Below are 17430 nucleotides of genomic sequence, written 5' to 3'. Positions count from 1 at the left end.
CCCTTGTTGTTCGTGATCTACATAAATGATTTGGATGAGAATGTAAAAGGTATGATCAGTAAGTTCGCAGATGACACGAAAATTGGTGGGGTGGTAAATTGCGAGGAGGAAAGCCTCTGGCTACAGGACGATATAAACGGGTTGGTCAGATGGGCGGAAAAGTGGCAAATGGAATTTAACCCTGAAAAGTGCGAGGTGATGCATTTTGGACAGACAAATAAGGCAAGGGAATACACAATGAGTGGTAGGACCCTAGGAAGTACAGAGGGTCAGAGGGACCTTGGTGTACATGTACATAGATCCCTGAAGGCAGCGGAGCAGGTAGATAAGGTGGTTAAAAAGGCATATGGGATACTTGCCTTCATTAGCCGAGGCATAGAAGATAAGAGCAGGGAGGTTATGATGGAGCTGTACAAAACACTGGTGAGGCCACAGCTGGAGTACTGTGTGCAGTTCTGGTCGCCTCACTATAGGAAGGATGTGATTGCTTTGGAGAGGGTGCAGAGAAGATTCACCAGGATGTTACCTGGGATGGAGCGCCTCAGCTATGAAGAGAGGCTGGACAGGCTGGGGTTATTTTCCTTGGAGCAGAGAAGGCTGAGGGGGGACCTGATTGGGGTGTACAAAATGATGAGGGGCATAGATAGGGTAGATAAAGAGGAACTTTTCCCCTTAGTGGGGGGGTCAATAACAAGGGGGCATAGATTCAGGGTAAGGGGCAGGAGATTTAGAGGGGATTTGAGGAGGAACTTTTTCACCCAGAGGGTGGTTGGAATGTGGAACTCAATGCCTGAAAGGGTGGTAGAGGCAGGAACCCTCACAACATTCAAGAAGCATTTGGATGAGCACTTGAAATGCCATTGCATACAAGGCTATGGACCAAATGCTGGAAAATGGGATTAGACTGGACAGGGATGGATGGGCGGCGCAGACACGATGGGCCGAAGGGCCTCTTTCTGTGCTGTAAAAACTCTATGACTCTATGACATGGCTGATCTGCCACCCAACTCCACCTACCTGCCTTTGGCCCACATCCCTCAATACCTTTGGTTATCAAAAATCTGTCAATCTCCGATTTAAAATTAACAATTGATCCAGCATCAATTGCTGTTTGCGGAAGAGAGTTCCAAACTTCTACCACCCTTTGTGTGTAGAGGTGATTCCTAACTTCACTCCTGAAAGGCCTGGCTCTAGCGGGAGGTCTGGGGGAGGTAGGCCGAGTTGGTTGGCGGACCTCCTGCTCGGAGCTGCACTCGGGAGTGGCTCTCGCCTTGCGGGGGTCCCCAAGGCTGGGTTCGGGGCCCCTTCCTATTACTCGACTACGATGCTGAATAAGACCGACTTAATCTGGCGCCAAATCCGCGCACGTACAATCGTGTAAAGGGGCGTTTGCAACCAGTGGTGTAAAAGTCATTGAAAGAATGATCAGGGATTGGCTATTACCATTGCGTGGGTGGCCTGTCACTGGATGCACTTGGAGGGGGCCCCCCCCCCCCCCCACCTGTCCAACTCCACGGGTTGCACAGTCCAAACACCGCTCCCCGGCTGTGCTCAAAGGGAGCGTGGGTCAAAGATAGCGCTGCAAAGAGACAAGAAAGATGTGTATTTATAATGGCCCTTTCCGTGACCCAAAGCTCTTTCCAGCCAATCGAGCACTTTTTGCAGTGTTGCAATGTAGAAAAACGCGGCAGCCAATTTGCGCACAGCAAGATCCCACAAACAGCAATGTGATCATGAACCGCATAACTTTTGGTGAAGGTGTTTGAGAGATAAATATTGGCCCCAGGACACCGGGGAGAACTCCCCCTACTCCTCTTCGAAATAGTGGCCGCAGGATCTTTTACGTCCACCTGAGAGGGCAGACGGGGGCCTCGGTTTAACGTCTCGTCCGAAAAACGGCACCTCTGGCAGTGCGGCACTCCCTCAGCGCTGCACTGGGAGCGTCAGCCTGGATTTTTGTGCTCAAGTCTCTGGAGTGGGACTCGAACCCACAACCTCCTGACTCAGAGGCACGAGTGCTACTAACTGAGCTGACACCTACAACACTGTAGCGTCGATTCTCTGACTCATGCAGTCTGATTGGCGAAGTTCCCCTTCACCATTCAGCCTCGCACAGGAGCCACGGCCACTTGGGCGAGGTTACCAGATGCCGGTAACAAGCGGCCGGAAAATTGCGAGCAGCTGGCTGCCCCGACTTTGTGGCCGGGGGGCTTCTGCCCCGCCAAGCTCCAAAGTGCTGGCGTTGCAGCCCGTCACTGTCCCGAAGAGCTCATGAGAAATGGTTGTTTTGGTGAGGTGCCAGAGACCTGGGCAGCATGCACGAAACTGTAGCCTGGCAACTGTCGAGTGTCTTCAGAAAATATAGCTACCGATGCCAGTATTTACAGTGAGGTCAGTGACACATCGCCCTCGCCGCCTGGCAGGATAAATTTAGGAGGCTGTGTTAGCATTACCAGGAATATTTCCCTGATAACAGGGGTTCAGGGCCGATGTGGTCGGGCATTCCTGATATAAGCCAGCAGATGCCATCACGCTGGTTCCAGCCAGAAAATCCCCCTTGCGCTGTCACTGGGTGGGGTGCACTGGAACAGCTGCCACGTCGCATTAACATCTCCTTGGCTCAGGAAGCTGGCCGGGTATTTGAGATCTGTGTGCTCGAGTCTATTCAGGAGGCGAAGCCCTGCTCTAAGCTGGCTGCTCACAACGTTTTATAGTCTCGACAGCTTAATCCTCCGGGCGAGGCGCTGGTCCATAAATTCGGCCGCGCAGCGCGCCCCCCCCCCTTTTTTTCGGCTGCGAACTGGCCTAAGTGTCAGCCGTGGGGGTCAGAAGGCCGTGGGGTCGCGTCTCCACTCCAGAGGCTTTGAGCACAATAATCCAGGCCGACAGTCCTGAGGGAGTGCTGCACTGTCTGAGGTGCCGTCTTTCGGATGGGACGTTAAACCGAGGGCCCTATTTACTCTCTCGGGTGGACGTAAAAGATCCCGCGGCCACTATTTTGAAGAGGAGCAAGGGGGGAGTTATTCCCCCCGGTGTCCTGGGGCCAATATTTATCCCTCAACCAACATCACTAAAAACAGATTATCTGGTCATTTATCTCATTGCTGTTTGTGGGTTCTTGCTGTGCACAAATTGGCTGCCGCATCTCCTATACTGCGACCATGTCTACACTTCAAAAAGGTACTTCATTGACTGTAAAGCGCTTTGGGACGTCCTGTGGTCATGAAAGGCGCTATATAAATGCAAGTCTTCCTTTCTTTTGTTAAGATTCCAATATGGCATGCACATTTCCAAACGAAAGTGCGGCAACCACTATGTCGGGAAAGGAACTATACTATACCCACTATAACAACAGAAAACGCTGGAAAAACTCAGCAGGCCAGGGCAACATCCGTGGAGAGAGAAACAGAGTCAAAGTTTCAGGTCGAAACCCTTCGTCAGAACTGAGAAAAAAGCAGGAAATGAAACCGATTAAAAAGCAAGTTTGGGGGCTGGGAAATGGGGGAGGGGATGAAAGAACAAAAGGGAAGGTCTGTGGGGGGTGAAGAGACGTTAAGAGATATTCAAGGCGAGACGAGATGGTAATCGGACAGGTAAAGAAACAAAGGACGGCTCTAGATGAAGTGTGAAATGTGCAGGCAGAGTGAGAGACAGCTGCCATGTGGGAGAGAGAAAAAGGAAAAGGCACAAACCAAAAGTGTGGATAAAAAATATATAAAAATAATAATAGGGACCGAGGTTATGATCTGAAGTTGTTGAACTCGATATCGAGTCCGGAAGGCTGTAAAGTGCCTAATCGGAAGATGAGGTGCTGTTCCTCGAGTTTACGCTGAGCTTCCGTGGAACAATGCAAGAGGCCAAGGATGGTGAGGTCTGAGTGGGAATGGAGCGGTGAATTAAAATGACAGGCGACCGGAAGCTTGGGGTCACCCTGATGGACTGAATGGAGGTGTTCCGCAAAGCGGTCACCCAATCTGCGTTTGGTCTCCCCAATGTAGAGGAGACCACATCGTGAGCAGCGAATACAGTATACTAGATTGCGAGAAGTACAAGTAAATCGTTGTTTCACCTGGAAGGGGTGTTTGGGGCCCTGGACAGTGGGAAGGAGGGGGGTATAAAGGCAGGTGTTGCATCTCCTGCACTTGCACGGGAAGGTGCCGGGCGAAGGGGAAGGGGTGCTGGGGGTAATAGAGGAGTGGACTAGGGTGTCTCAGAGGGAGCAGTCCCTATGGAATGCTGAAAGGGGAGGGGAAGATGCATTTGGTGGTGGGATCACGTTGGAGGTGGCGGAAATGGCGGAGGATGATCCATTGAATGTGGAGGCTGGTGGGGTGAAAGGTGAGGACAAGGGGAACTCTCGTGGTTCCGGGAGGGAGGGGCAGGGCTATCGTATACTATACCCATGCCTGAAGCATATCAGGCTCTTTGCATATTCAAATAAGGGGCCTAACGCTGTTTGAGGCCCCACTGCAAGATTGGTTTGCCTCGAGGCAGCCATTGCCAACACACTCTGGGGAACCAGACCTTGGGGAGTTCCTGTGATCTACAAGGTTAGTTTTTTTTAAAATTACATTTAATTACCTGAATGTGGAGGTGGGATGAGCAGGAAATGCCCTTCCTGACCCCCACATTTAAACCTACCCTCCTTCCAATCCCCACCCCCACCCAACCCGCGGCCTCCTCTCCTGATCCCCTGACCCCCCGACCCACCTTTTATTCCCGTTGTGGAAATAAAAATCGGGAGAGATGTGAACATAAGAAATAGGAGCAGGAGTAGGCCATTTGGCCCTTCGAGCCTGCTCCGCCATTCAATGAGATCATGGCTGATCTTCTGCCTCAACTCCATTCACTGGCCCTATCGCCATATCCCTTGATGCCTTTACTAGTCAGAAATCTATCGACTTCTGTATTGAATATACCCAATGACTGAGTCTCCACAGCCCTCTGGGGAAGAGAATTCCAAAGATTCACCACCCTCTGTGTGAAGAAATTTCTTCTCATCTCAGTCCTGAATGGCCGACCCTTTATCCTGAGGCTGTGGCCCCTGGTTCTAGATTCCCCAGCCAGGGGAAACATTCTCCCAACATCAACCCTATCAAGCCCTGTAATAATTTTGTATGCTTCAATGAGATCCCCTCTCATTCTTCTGAATTCAAGAGAATACAGGCCTAGTTTACTCAATCTCTTCTCATACGACAGTCCCGCCATCCCAGGAATCAATCTCGTGAACCTTCGTTGCACTCCCTCTATGGCAAGTAACGAGACCAAAATTGTACACAGTACTCCAGGTGCGGTCTCACCAAGGCCCTATATAATTGGAGTAAGACTTCTTTTCTCCTGTACTCAAATCCTCTTGTAATGAAGGCCAGCATACCATTTGCCTTCCTAATGGCTTGCTGCACCTGCACATTCACTTTCAGTGACTCATGTACAAGGACACCCAGGTCCCTTTTGAGCATTTGCATTCCCCAATCTTTCACCATCTAGGAAATACTCTGCCTTTCTGTTTTTTCTACCAAAGTGGATAACTTCACATTTATCCACATTATAATCCATCTGCCATGCTCTCGCCCTCTCACTGAGCCTGTCGAGATCCCCTTGAAGCCTCTTCACATCCTTTTCGCAACTGACACTGCCACCTAACTTTGAGTCATCAGCAAATTTGGAAATGTTACATTTAGTCCCCTCATCCAAATCATTGATATAGATTGTGAATAGCTGGGGCCCAAGCACCGATCCTTGCGGTACCCCACTAGTCACAGCCTGCCATCCTGAAAGCGGGCTGCCGATTTGCCGTTTTACACTAGCGCACAAAGTCAAGAACTAACCCAGTATGTTGTTGGGCGATCTCCGGTGGCTTTGTGTGAGGAGAGTGAAGATCAAGTGCACTTTTTCGGTGAAACAGTAAAGTGAATAATTGGACCAAAGTGCCGGACGTAAGCCAGTAGAATCCGTCCTTATTTTTATATCAAAATCAAATCAAATCAAATCAACTTTTATTGTCATTGTTAGTGCACATGTGCAGTACATTTAAACATTCAACATACATTTGGCTTGTAGTATATTAACATAAACATAACCATAATAAAGTGCATTGGCAGATGTGCAGGCGTTAGAGTTTATTTGTGGAGTTCAGTAGGATGACAGTCCTTGGGGAAGAAGCTGTTCCTAAATCTGGTCGTTCGGGTGCGAATGCATCTGTAGCGTCTCCCAGATGGCAGGAGGGTGAACAGACTGTGGCTGGGGTGGGTAGGGTCTTTGATGATGGACCGTGACCTCCGTAGACAGCGTTTCTGGTAGATGTGCTCTATGGTCGGTAGATATATTTCCATTATAAGTTCCAAGCTTTTGGTCACCTGTCCTAATACCTCGTTATGTGGCTCGGTGTCAAATTTTTGTTTCGTGATGCTACTGTGAAGTGACTGGGGACGTTTTGCTACGTTAAAGGCGCTATATAAATGCATGCTGTTGATTATAATGGAGGCTGCCTCCAGGGTGTAATTACACGGACCCACCAGTGGTGGCGCGATTCCAACGTGACCAGTTTACATATAACACGGCAATTTAAAATGGAAAAAGTCGACGGGCACTGCTGGCAGATGTGAGCTTCTTAATATATTGAAGATAATAATCAATTGAGGAACAAGTTGCAGGGCTGTGGGGGGAAAGAGCAGGGGGACGGCTCTTTTCAAAGAGCCGGTACAGGCAGGGTGGGCCGAACGACCTCCTTCTGTGCAGCGTGATTCTATGTCCGCCCTGGTCCAATTCTCCCCTGCCCTACTTCAGCTGAGGACTACCCTTGATCTTGATTGTCTACAGGAGACCAATTCGTATCGTAGATCAGTGCATTCTACCCCCCAGCAGCATTTTAAATAATCGTGTGGTAAATTTTGTGCTTCGTAAGGTAGAGAGTGGGTATTATCTTCACTCTGCACATGCAGTGTCAGTGTCGAGCTCTCCCCAGTGAGCAAGTTTTGCCCTTCATAGAACTCACTCACTGAAGACACTGATTCTTGTCGGGGCATGAGGTACAGGGTGAGAGAAAGAACTTGCATTTCTATAGCACCTTCCACGACCTCAGGCCGCACAGCCAATGAAGTACTTTTTGAAGTGCAGTCGCTGTTGTAATGTGGGAAACACGGCAGCCCATTTGCGCACAGCAAGCTCCCACAAACAGCAATGTGATAATGACCAGATAATCTGTTTTTGTGATGTTGATTGAGGGATAAATATTGGACAGGACACCGGGGAGAACTCCCCCCTGCTCTTCTTTGAAATAGCGCCACGGGATTTTTTACATCCACCTGAGAGAGCAGACGGGGCCTCGGTTTAACGTCTCATCTGAAAGACGGCACCTCCGACAGTGCAGCGCTCCCTCAGTACTGCACTGGGAGTGTCAGCCTAGATTTTTGTGCTCAAGTCTCTGGAGTGGGACTCGAGCCCACAACCTTCTGACTCAGAGGTGAGAGGGTTACCCCACTGAGCCCGGGCACGGGGTACATGGTACAGGTATGGGTTATGGGTTACAGGTACAGGATACGGTTTCATGGGTATCGGTAGCACACCAGTACCTCATTCAAGTGGCCATTCTTCACATTGCGGGGAGTGTTGGCAGGCTGCTTGCAGATAGGGGGCGGGCATCACACCTGAGGTTGATCCCGCCTCACTAAACATCCACACACATGCGCTTTCCTGCAGGAGTCACTGGATAGGGATGATGAGGAGAAACCCTGGCTTATTTCCTCTGATCCAACCCAGATGTGCTGGCGTCAGCCGTATCCTCCCCACCGACGCCCGGAGGCAATCAGCTAACACAGCACGCGGAGCATAGGCCTCCTAGACCATCAGTGGGACGTAGGAACAAGAGGAGGCCATTCGGCCCCTCGAGCCTGTTCTGCCATTTAATGAGATCATGGCTGATCATCCAAATTCAGTACCCTGTCCCTGCTTTCTCCCCATATCCCTTGATCCCTTTAGCCTTAAGAAATATATCCAACTCCTTCTTGAATATATTTAATGAATTGGCCTCAACTGCCTTCTGTGGTAGAGAATTCCACAGGTTTACCACTCTCTGGGTGAAGAAATTCCTCCTCTTCTCAGTCCTAAATGGCTTACCCCTTATCTTTAGACTGTGACCCCTGGTTCTGGACTCCCCGACCATCGGGAACATCCTTCCTGCATCTAGTCTGTCTAGCCTTGTTTCTGTAACCTCTTGTCGGGGCATGTGGTACAGGGTAAAAGAAAGTCGTGCATTTCTATAGCAGCTTCCATGACCTCAGGGCATCCCAAAGCGCTGCACAGCCAACGAAGTACTTTTTGAAGTGTAGTCACTGTTGTAATGTGGGATACGTGGCAGCTAATTTGCGTACAGCAAGCTCCCACAAACAGCAATGTGATAATGACCAGATCATCTGTTTTTAGTGATGTTGATTGAAGGATAAATATTGGCCCCAGGACACCGGGGAGAACTTGCCCAACAAAAATCGGTGGAGCTTCAGACGGTGTTTTATACAGTTTCTCGATTACAGGACGGTGACACCGAGACTACATAAGAGCATAAGAAATAGTAGCAGGAATAGGCCACTCGGCCCCTCGAGCCTGCTCCGCCATTCAATAAGATCATGGCTGATCTTGGGCTCAAAGCCACTTCCCTGCCCGCTCCCCATAACCCTTCACTCCCTTATCTTGCAAAAATCTGTCTATCTCCACCTTAAATGTATTTAATGACCCAGCCTCCACGGCTCTCTGGGGCAGAGAATTCCACAGATTTACGACCCTCTGAGAGAAGAAATTCCTCCTCATCTCAGTTCTAAAAGGGCGACCCTTTATTCTAAAACTGTGCCCCCGCATTCTAGATTTCTCCACGAGGGAATACGTCCTCTCTGCATCTACCTTGTCGAGCCCCCTCAGTATCTTATATGTTTCAATAAGATCACCTCTCATTCTTCTAAATTCCAATGAGTGTAGACTCTAACAACGAGCTGGGGAAAGGTTTGCGCTCACGGCCCTGAACACATTGGGGGCCCAGTCGCAGCCACGTAGCCCACTGGGACGCATCAGGCGAAGGCCACAGGGAGGGGATAATCGGAAACCGAGTTATCCCGCCAGCCATTCAGTCACTCCGCTTTGGCAGTGTGGGAAGAGGGTGCAGGAACCACGTTGTTGGGACGAGGGTGCTGCTCTGTAATAAACAGTTCGTACCCTCAATATGGGCAGTGAAAGGAAAGAGGTCCCAGCTCTTTGTAGATACCTGCTAAACATGCAAAGCCAACATTGGCCTAAAGCAGAGCTAGGGGTAGTATGTCCATGTGACATTCCAAAACACAGTAAATACTTCTCTGCATTCCTACATAGTGCATTGATAGCTTGAAAAGGGAGTGTCACCCAAAGGACGCCTTAATAAAAGTTACAGGGTGTGACACTGGTTAGGGAGGGACAAGTCAACCAGGGTTCCCACTCCGCATTAACTATTCAGTGACTCCCTTGTTGGAAAAGTGTGAACAAATGAGTAAGGTTAAGATGAGGCTATCTACAAGATGCACTGCAGCAACTCGCCAAGGCTTCTTCGGCAGCACCTCCCCAACCCGCGACCTCCACCGCCTAGAAGGACAAGGGGCAGCACTGTGGGAGTACCTTCACCACACGGACTGCAGCGGGTTCAAGGCGGCGGCGGCTCACCACCACCTTCTCCAGGGCAACTAGGAGATGGGCAATAAAATGCTGGGCCTTGCCAGCGACTCCCACGTCCCGTGAACGAATTTTTAAAAAAAGTGTCCGGTTTGTGGTTTAAGTCCCACTTCTGTTCATTCTCCCACCCTCAATTTTCTCCCCTTTATCCGCGCCCCCCCCACATCTGCTGACGATGATGATACATTCTTTCCGTGATCAGCAGCAGCCCTCCGCCATCTCTGCGAACATACGATAAATAACGGGCAGGAAAAGACCAGCTGGTCCATCAAGCCTGCCCCACTTACCTCCCATATGGTGCGACCTCTGCCCCAGTCAGGAACGGGTCCAGCTCCCTCTCGAAGATGATAGAGGGTCAGCGCCCATCGCACCAGCCGGCAACACATTCCAGGGGCTCGCTGCCCTCTGAGAAATGAAGACCCGACCCACGTCCAGTCTATTCCTACTCTTGTGTAGTTTAAACCCATGTCCTCAGGTCCTTCCCAATCTGTCATCTGTAATAATCCATCAATAGTCACGCTATCCAACCCTTCAATTATCTTCACAAGTCACCTCTAAGTCTACGCTGCTTTAGAGTAAATAGACGTGTCAGCCCACTTAGTGAGTGCCAGCGGCCTATTTAACAGTGGCGTTCCACCTCGGCCTTTTCTTTTATTCATTCACGGAATGTGGGCGTCGTTGGTGAGGCCAGCATTTATTGCCCATCCCCCAGTTGCCCCTTGAGAAGGTGGCGGTGAGCCGCCGCCTTGAACCGCTGCAGTCCGTGTGGTGAAGGTGCTCCCACAGTTTCTGTTAGGGAGGGAGTTCCAGGATTTTGACGCAGCGACGATGAAGGAACGGCCGATATATTTCCAAGTCGGGATGGTGTGTGTGACTTGGAGGGGAACTTGGAGGTGACGGTGTTCCCATGCGCCTGCTGCCCTTGTCCTTCTAGGCGGAAGAGGTCGCGGGTTTGGGAGGTGCTGCCGAAGAAGCCTTGGCGAGTTGCTGCAGTGCATCTTGTAGATAGCCTCATCTTAACCTTACTCATTTGTTCACACTTTTCCAACAAGGGAGTCACTGAATAGTTAATGAGGAGTGGGAACCCTGGTTGACTTGTCCCTCCCTAACCAGTGAGTGCTGGGGCCAATTGTATTGGCCAATCTACTGTTCCGATTGAGATCATCTAACTCTGGCATGTTCAGCCTTCGACAGCAGTGAGGCTACAACCAGTGAGTGGGACGTGTATGGATAAAGGAGTCAGGCAGAAACATGACTAAACACCATGGGCAACTCCCAAACCATTTTGCATTTCTCTAGAGTCCTTGGAACACACACAAAAAGAAGAGAGCAGGGGTATGAGATTTCAGGGCATTAGCAATGCAGAAGTGCATTTCTCTTTGTAAAGCTGAGTGACTTACAGAAACCTGCCTACCCAAAAGCCACGAAGTAGAAGGGGAGACCGAGCTGATGACGCTGCTAGTTTGAGTTCCTCAGCCCCCTTCAGTGTCAGTGTCGGTCGTGGCTCAGTGGGCCGCACCCTCGCCTCTGAGTCAGAAGGTCGTGGGTTTGAGTCCCACTCCAGACACTTGAGCGCACAAATCTAGGCTGACGCTCCCAGTGCAGTGCTGAGGGAGCGCTGCACTATCGGAGATGCCGCCTTTCGGATGAGACGTTAAACTGAGGCCCCGTCTGCTCTCTCAGGTGGACGTAAAAGATCTCATGGCACTATTTCGAAGAAGACCAGGGGAGTTATCCTTGGGGCCAATATTTATCCCTCAAACAACATCATTAAAAACAGATTATCCGGTCATTATCACACTGCTGTTTGTGGGAGCTTGCTGTGCGCAAATTGGCTGCCGCGTTTCCTACATTACAACAGTGACTACACTTCAAAAAGTGCTTCATTGGCTGTAAAGCGCTTTGGGAAGTTCGGTGGTCGTGAAAGGCGCTATAGAAATGCAAGTCTGTCTTTCTTTCAATGAACCGTCAGGGATCGCTCTGAGGGTCAAGTCAAAGAAAAGAAAGAACTTGCACCTTTCACATCCTCAGGACGTCCCGAAGCGTTTCACAGCCAACGAATTACTTTTGAAGTGTAGCCACTGTTGTTACATAGACAAATGCGGCCGCCAATTTGTGCACAGCAAGATCCCACAAACAGCAAATGAGAGAGACCGGATAATCTGTGTTTTGATGGTGTTAGTCGAGGGGTGAATGGCCAGGACACTGGGAGAATTCCCTACTCTTTCAATGGTGCCGTGGGATCTTTAACATACCACCTGAACAAGCAGACGGGGCCTCGGTTTAGTGTCTCATCCTAGATTCTGGGATCAGATCCAGGAGCGGGGAGCTCAAACCCACAGCCTTCTAACTCCGAGGCGAGAATTCGACACTTAGCCAAGCTGACTATAACTCGAGTTACAACACTTTCCTATTGGCCTTGTCACAACCTAGCTTCTGTTACAGTCAAACCTAATCACTCCTTGTGCGGATACCGATCCCAGATTCTTTAAAAAAAAAACTAACCCGCGATAATAAAAGCACATGTAAGAAAATATGGATTACAGGAAACTTTTTTTATCTGGGACCGGCGTGGTGCCGGTTTATCAAAAAGTCCGGATTACAGAGAGGTATAATAAAAGGTACGAGAGCTCCGTACACAGCAACAAATCCAGGCTTCCCTGTTGCATAGCAACAGGTGCAGGAACCCCGGCCACAAGATCCAGGCGTCCCTGTTGCATAGCAACAGGTGCAGGAACCCCGGTTACACAGCCACAGATCCAGGAACGGCCACTAATATGAAGTAAAACTTATCTGAACCTACTCCTGAATTTTGCCGGTTAACAGAGATTTCCGGTTATTTAGGTGCCGGTAAATCGAGAGTTTCCTGTACCAGGTAATCCTCGCCAAATTAGCCCATTTCTAAACCAGCTGCAGTCGCTGCTGAATCTGCTGCTTGCCACCGACGTGGATCGAGCGGTTTGAGTCGGGCTCTCTTTGCTCCCTCATCGTGGCATCGTGTCCCTCTTCCCAAATCCCCCACTTCCCCCTGCCCTTCCCCCCCCCCCCCCACCCCCGAGCCCTGCAAATTTTTCCTTTTCAAGTATTTATCCAATTCCCTTTTAAGAGTTGCTGTTGAATGGCGGGGGAATGGGACTGACTGGATTGTTCTACAGAGAGCCGGCACGGACTCGATGGGCCGAATGGCCTCCTCCTGTGCCGTCATGACTCTACGAATCTGCTCCCACCGCCCTTTCAGGCGGCGCATTCCCGATCACAACAACTCATAGAATCATAGAAAGTTACAGCACGGAAGGAGGCCATTTCGGCCCATCGTGTCCGCGCCGGCCGACAAAGAGCTCTCCAGCCTAATCCCACTTCCCAGCTCTTGGTCCGTAGCCCTGCAGGTTAGAGCATCCCAAGTGCACATCCAAGTTCTTTTTAAATGTGGTTAGGGTTCCTGCCTCTACCACCCTTTCAGGCAGTGAGTTCCAGACCCCCACAACCCTCTGAGTGAAGACATTTCCCCTCCAATCCCCTCTAAACCTTCCACCAATTACTTTAAATCTGTGCCCCCTGGTTTTTGACCCCTCTGCTAAGGGAAATAGGTCCTTTCTATCCACTTTATCTAGGTCCCTCATAATTTTATACACCTCAATAAGGTCTCCCCTCAGCCTCCTCTGTTCCAAGGAAAACAGACCCAGCCTATCCAGCCTTTCCTCAGAGCTAAGATTCTCCCGGCAACATCCTTGTAAATCTCCTCTGTACCCTCTCTACTGCAATCACATCTTTCCTGTAATGTGGTGACCAGAACTGCACGCAGTACTCTAGCTGAGGCCTAACTAGTACTCTAGCTGAGGCCTAACTCGCTGCGTAAAAAACAAATTCTCCTCCTCTTCCCCCTCTGGTTCTTTTGCCAATTATGATAAATCTATTTCCTTTGGTTCCTCCTGCCAGTGGGAGCGGTTTCTCCTGATGGGACATCCTGAGGATGTGATAAGGTGCTTTATAAAGTTTTTTTTTCCCCCTGATCTGTCAGGGAGCCAACTTGTTGGATCTATTGCAGTCCCAGGATTGTATTTATTTCAAGAAAATCCAGGGGGAAGAACTGTTCTAAAGTGTGAACCCTCTCCGAGGTGAACCCACACCCAGCTAAGGAACGGTTACTGGCTGCATTTATTCACACTTTGGGAATAGGATAATAAATTGAGCGCCCTGTCTGAAACACACCCATATTAAATTGCAAAGTCCTATTTAGCTCAGGTTGGCAGTGCCAAGAGAATGTAATCTAATTTCCACACTTCGCACACACACACTCACAGGCCTGTGGATGGAATGTGTTTTTCATTCTTGGGATGTGGGTGTCGCTGGCAAGGCCTGAATTTTATGCCCATCCCTAACTGCTCCTTGAGAAAGTGGAGATCTTGAAACGCTGCAGTCCGTGTGGTGAAGGTGCTCCCGCAAGGCCCTCCCATCTCTGATCAAGATCCAGCCTCTCCCATTGGGGACTGCGGGTACGTGGGTGTCGGGTGAGGAAAGGAATGGTTGTGATGCCCTCTGTGGTCGCATGGCCTGCCAGCACTCATGTATGTTGTAGCAGATGGCTGCTGGCGCCCATGGAACCCTTTCCAACATCTCCACAGCTTCAGCCTGCTCCAAGTAATAACCACACCAACCTCCCAACCACTCTGACCAGAAACCACCCCCCCACCCTCCAGCCAGTTCCACGACCGAACCTTATCCCCCTTAACCTACAAAGCACCCACCTCCGCCTATTTCAGCCACCGACGCTTCCATCTCCATCTCATCATCTTCCAGTCTCCACTTACTCTAACTGGGCTCAAAGTCCCACTCCCAGGAACCTGAACATCAAATCTAGGCTAACGCTCCCAGTGCAGTACTGAGGGAGCGCTGCACTGTCTGACGTTAAACGAGACTTTAAATCGAGGCCCGGTCAGCCCTCCCAGGTGGAGGTACAAGATCCAATGGCACTATTTCAAAGAAGAGCAAGGGGGAGTTCTCCCCGGTGTCCTGGGGCCAATATTCATCCCTCAACCAACATCACTAAAACTGATTATCTGGTCATTATCACATTGCTGTTTGTGGGAGCTTGCTGTGCACAAATTGGCTGCCGCGTTTCCTACATTACAACAGTGACTACGCTTCCAAAAAGTACTTTGTTGACTGTAAAGCGCTTTGGGACGTCCTGAGGTTGTGAAAGGCGCTATAGAAATGCAAGTCCTTCTGTATTATGAAGCCTCACCAAACATGTTGACTGTGTTGCATCCATAGAAGCACTGGGCACATAATGTTATAAATCTCATCATTCATTCAAGAAACTACTCATGAAATAACGCTGGCCGGCCAGCTGGTGGCGCCGTCCAAGGAGTATAAATACTCGGGCGTGGGCCCAGCTTTCCCGGGACATTTTGTAAGACAAGGAACTAGTGAAGTACAACTAGACCTCCATGTTCTGAAACAAGTTGATTAAAGCCTTGCTTTATGTTCAAACCAAGTGCATAGTGAGTTTTATTACATCACATACCATGCAATTCCCTCGATATCGCTGGTTATGTGGCAATTAATTGGGGACTGTGTGTGGAGGTTCCCTTCCTGCACTGCTCTAGTGTGCATCCCGTCAGGTGGATTGACCATTGCGCGACAGTAGTCCGACAGAGGAGGGCATTACGCGCGGGGGCAGCGTTAGAAACTGTAACCTTGTAAACATTTCTCACACGGCAATTCCTTTCCAGCCCTACTCCGAGAAGAAAGTTGATGTGAGAGAAAGAGTGCGAGAGAGAGAGAGAGAGAAGCCAGAAGATTGTAGTGCCATGTCTTTGAAGTACAGCGATGCCCCAGGGGCAGAAGCAACCTGCAACAGTTTCTGGATGGTGAGCTTCAACATGATCAAAGGTTATCTTAAAGAGATATGACTTGTGTTTAGTATACAACACTCCGCTGATGGCTCGTTCTGAGGGATAATTCATGTTTATCATTTCAATGAAACGGTTAAAAAAAAAAAAGTCTCCAAAAAGCCAAGTAGGGAAACGGCACAAAGTGTCATACAGACCAGAAGGTCCCAGGTTTGGACCTTAACCAGGGTGGTGGTTGAGAAATTGGTCTCAATATTCCTCAGCAAAGGAAAGGGGGCAAAAACAAACTCTGCTTCCTGAATACTAGTGAGTGACTTCCTCTGGCTATTGGGCGGGGACTTTTGGGCTCGAGCTTACTGAGAACTGGATTGAGACCGACTAAATACAATTCACTGAGAGCCCTGAGCATCCTTCGGTGAGGAGAATGCCATCGCCTCTGTCTGGGCTGGGATACGAACTCAAATCCATGGTGGGGGGGGAGGTAAAGGACTTAAGTTGGAACGAACTGCACGTCCAAACCTAATCGTGGTGAGGAGATCTTCATCGTCATGTTTTCCATTATATTGACTCTCCATTCAAACTATTCCATTGAATGGAAGTCGATGGATTGACGTCTATTGAAATCGGGCGAGGTGTGAAATGGGCGGCCGAATCTGGCAACAGAAGTTAAAATGACCCCATCGAACGGTCCAGTGTAGAAACCGGCCATTCGGCCCATCAGGTCTGCATCAGTGTTAGTCTAATCTCACTCTCCAGCTCACTCCCCAAACACCATTAATATTCCTCTTTATTCAACAAACATCGGATCCCCTTTACAAATAATTTATGGACAATGGTTTTGTGCCCCACATTTTACGCTCTGCCCAGAGAATTCTTTTCAAACCTCCATCTTGTGATTCACGTAAATTTGTCAAAACAAAAAAAGGGCGAGGAATGAACGACTTGCCCAGTGTCCGCCCCTTCCCCCCCCCCCCCCCCCCGAGGTAGGAACCAACCTCTGCTCTTTCCCGCAGTCCCAGAACTCACCACCTGAGGAATCCAGAGCTTGAGGGCCGAGCTGGCGAAAGGCCCGGCTGCCAATATTGGAGCGAAGGATGTGAGGGACGGACAAGAGGCTAGAGTTGGTGAAGTGTAGATTGGGTGGAGGGTTGTAGAGCTGGAGGAGGTTACAGAGATAGGGAAGGGGAAAGGCCATTTGAAAATACTAGGACGAAAATTTTAAAATCGAGTTGCTGGTGGACCAGGAGCCAATGTCGGTCAGCGAGCACAGGGGGTGATGGGTGTAATAAGTAATACAGGAAACTCTTTTTTATCTGGCACCGACGGGACCGCTCTGGTGCCGGTTGATCAAAAAGTCTGGATTACAGAGAGGTATACTTACCAAGGTACGAGAGCCACAGGTGCAGGAACCCCGGTTACACGGCCACAGATCCAGGAACCCCGGTTACACGGCCACTAATATATAGTAAAACTTACCTGAACCTACTCCTGAATTTTGCCAGTTAAGAGATATTTCTGGATATTTAGGTGCCGGTTAAAAGGGAGTTTCCTGTATTGAACATCTACAGGACTACCTGCGAATCATTTCAACAATACTTCGATTTCCTCTTCTCAGCCAAGTAATTATTATTGCACGATTAAGCGCACAGACGATGGTTATAAAGTCTGCAACGACATCATCAAGTGTTTTCAAGAGAGAGCAAAGATTGAGAAACAGTACGCCGTGCAGATATCGGCGTGGTCACGGAAGTGGAAGCCACTGGTCGAAGCAAGTGAGTACGTCCATGAGGGGTGCATGGGTGCAGCTATGGGTGTAGTTCACGGAGGGTGAATGACAGAGACACAGATTCCCTCAGAGATAAATCAGTTATGTGGAGAGTTTGGAGAATCT

General features: G+C 49.6%; 1 protein-coding gene across 4 annotated transcripts in view; it reads left to right on the top strand.

Moving 5' to 3' along the window:
- Nucleotides 1-17430, top strand: part of LOC147099513 (protein kinase C and casein kinase substrate in neurons protein 3) — a 64268-nt gene that overhangs the window by 20748 nt on the left and 26090 nt on the right. For all 4 annotated transcript variants that reach the window (XM_085969723.1, XM_085969724.1, XM_085969721.1 and 1 more), the window contains exons 2-3: nucleotides 15420-15557; nucleotides 17155-17311. In XM_085969723.1, the coding sequence (XP_085825849.1) occupies nucleotides 15498-15557; nucleotides 17155-17311 (217 nt within the window). In that variant the 5' untranslated portion in view covers nucleotides 15420-15497. The remainder of the gene's footprint in view (nucleotides 1-15419; nucleotides 15558-17154; nucleotides 17312-17430) is intronic.

This window comes from Somniosus microcephalus, chromosome 28 (genome assembly GCF_052327205.1).
Source record: "Somniosus microcephalus isolate GS21.2 chromosome 28, FLI_Smic_1.0, whole genome shotgun sequence".
NCBI lineage: Eukaryota > Metazoa > Chordata > Chondrichthyes > Squaliformes > Somniosidae > Somniosus > Somniosus microcephalus.
This window is presented reverse-complemented; position numbering and strand designations above follow the sequence as displayed.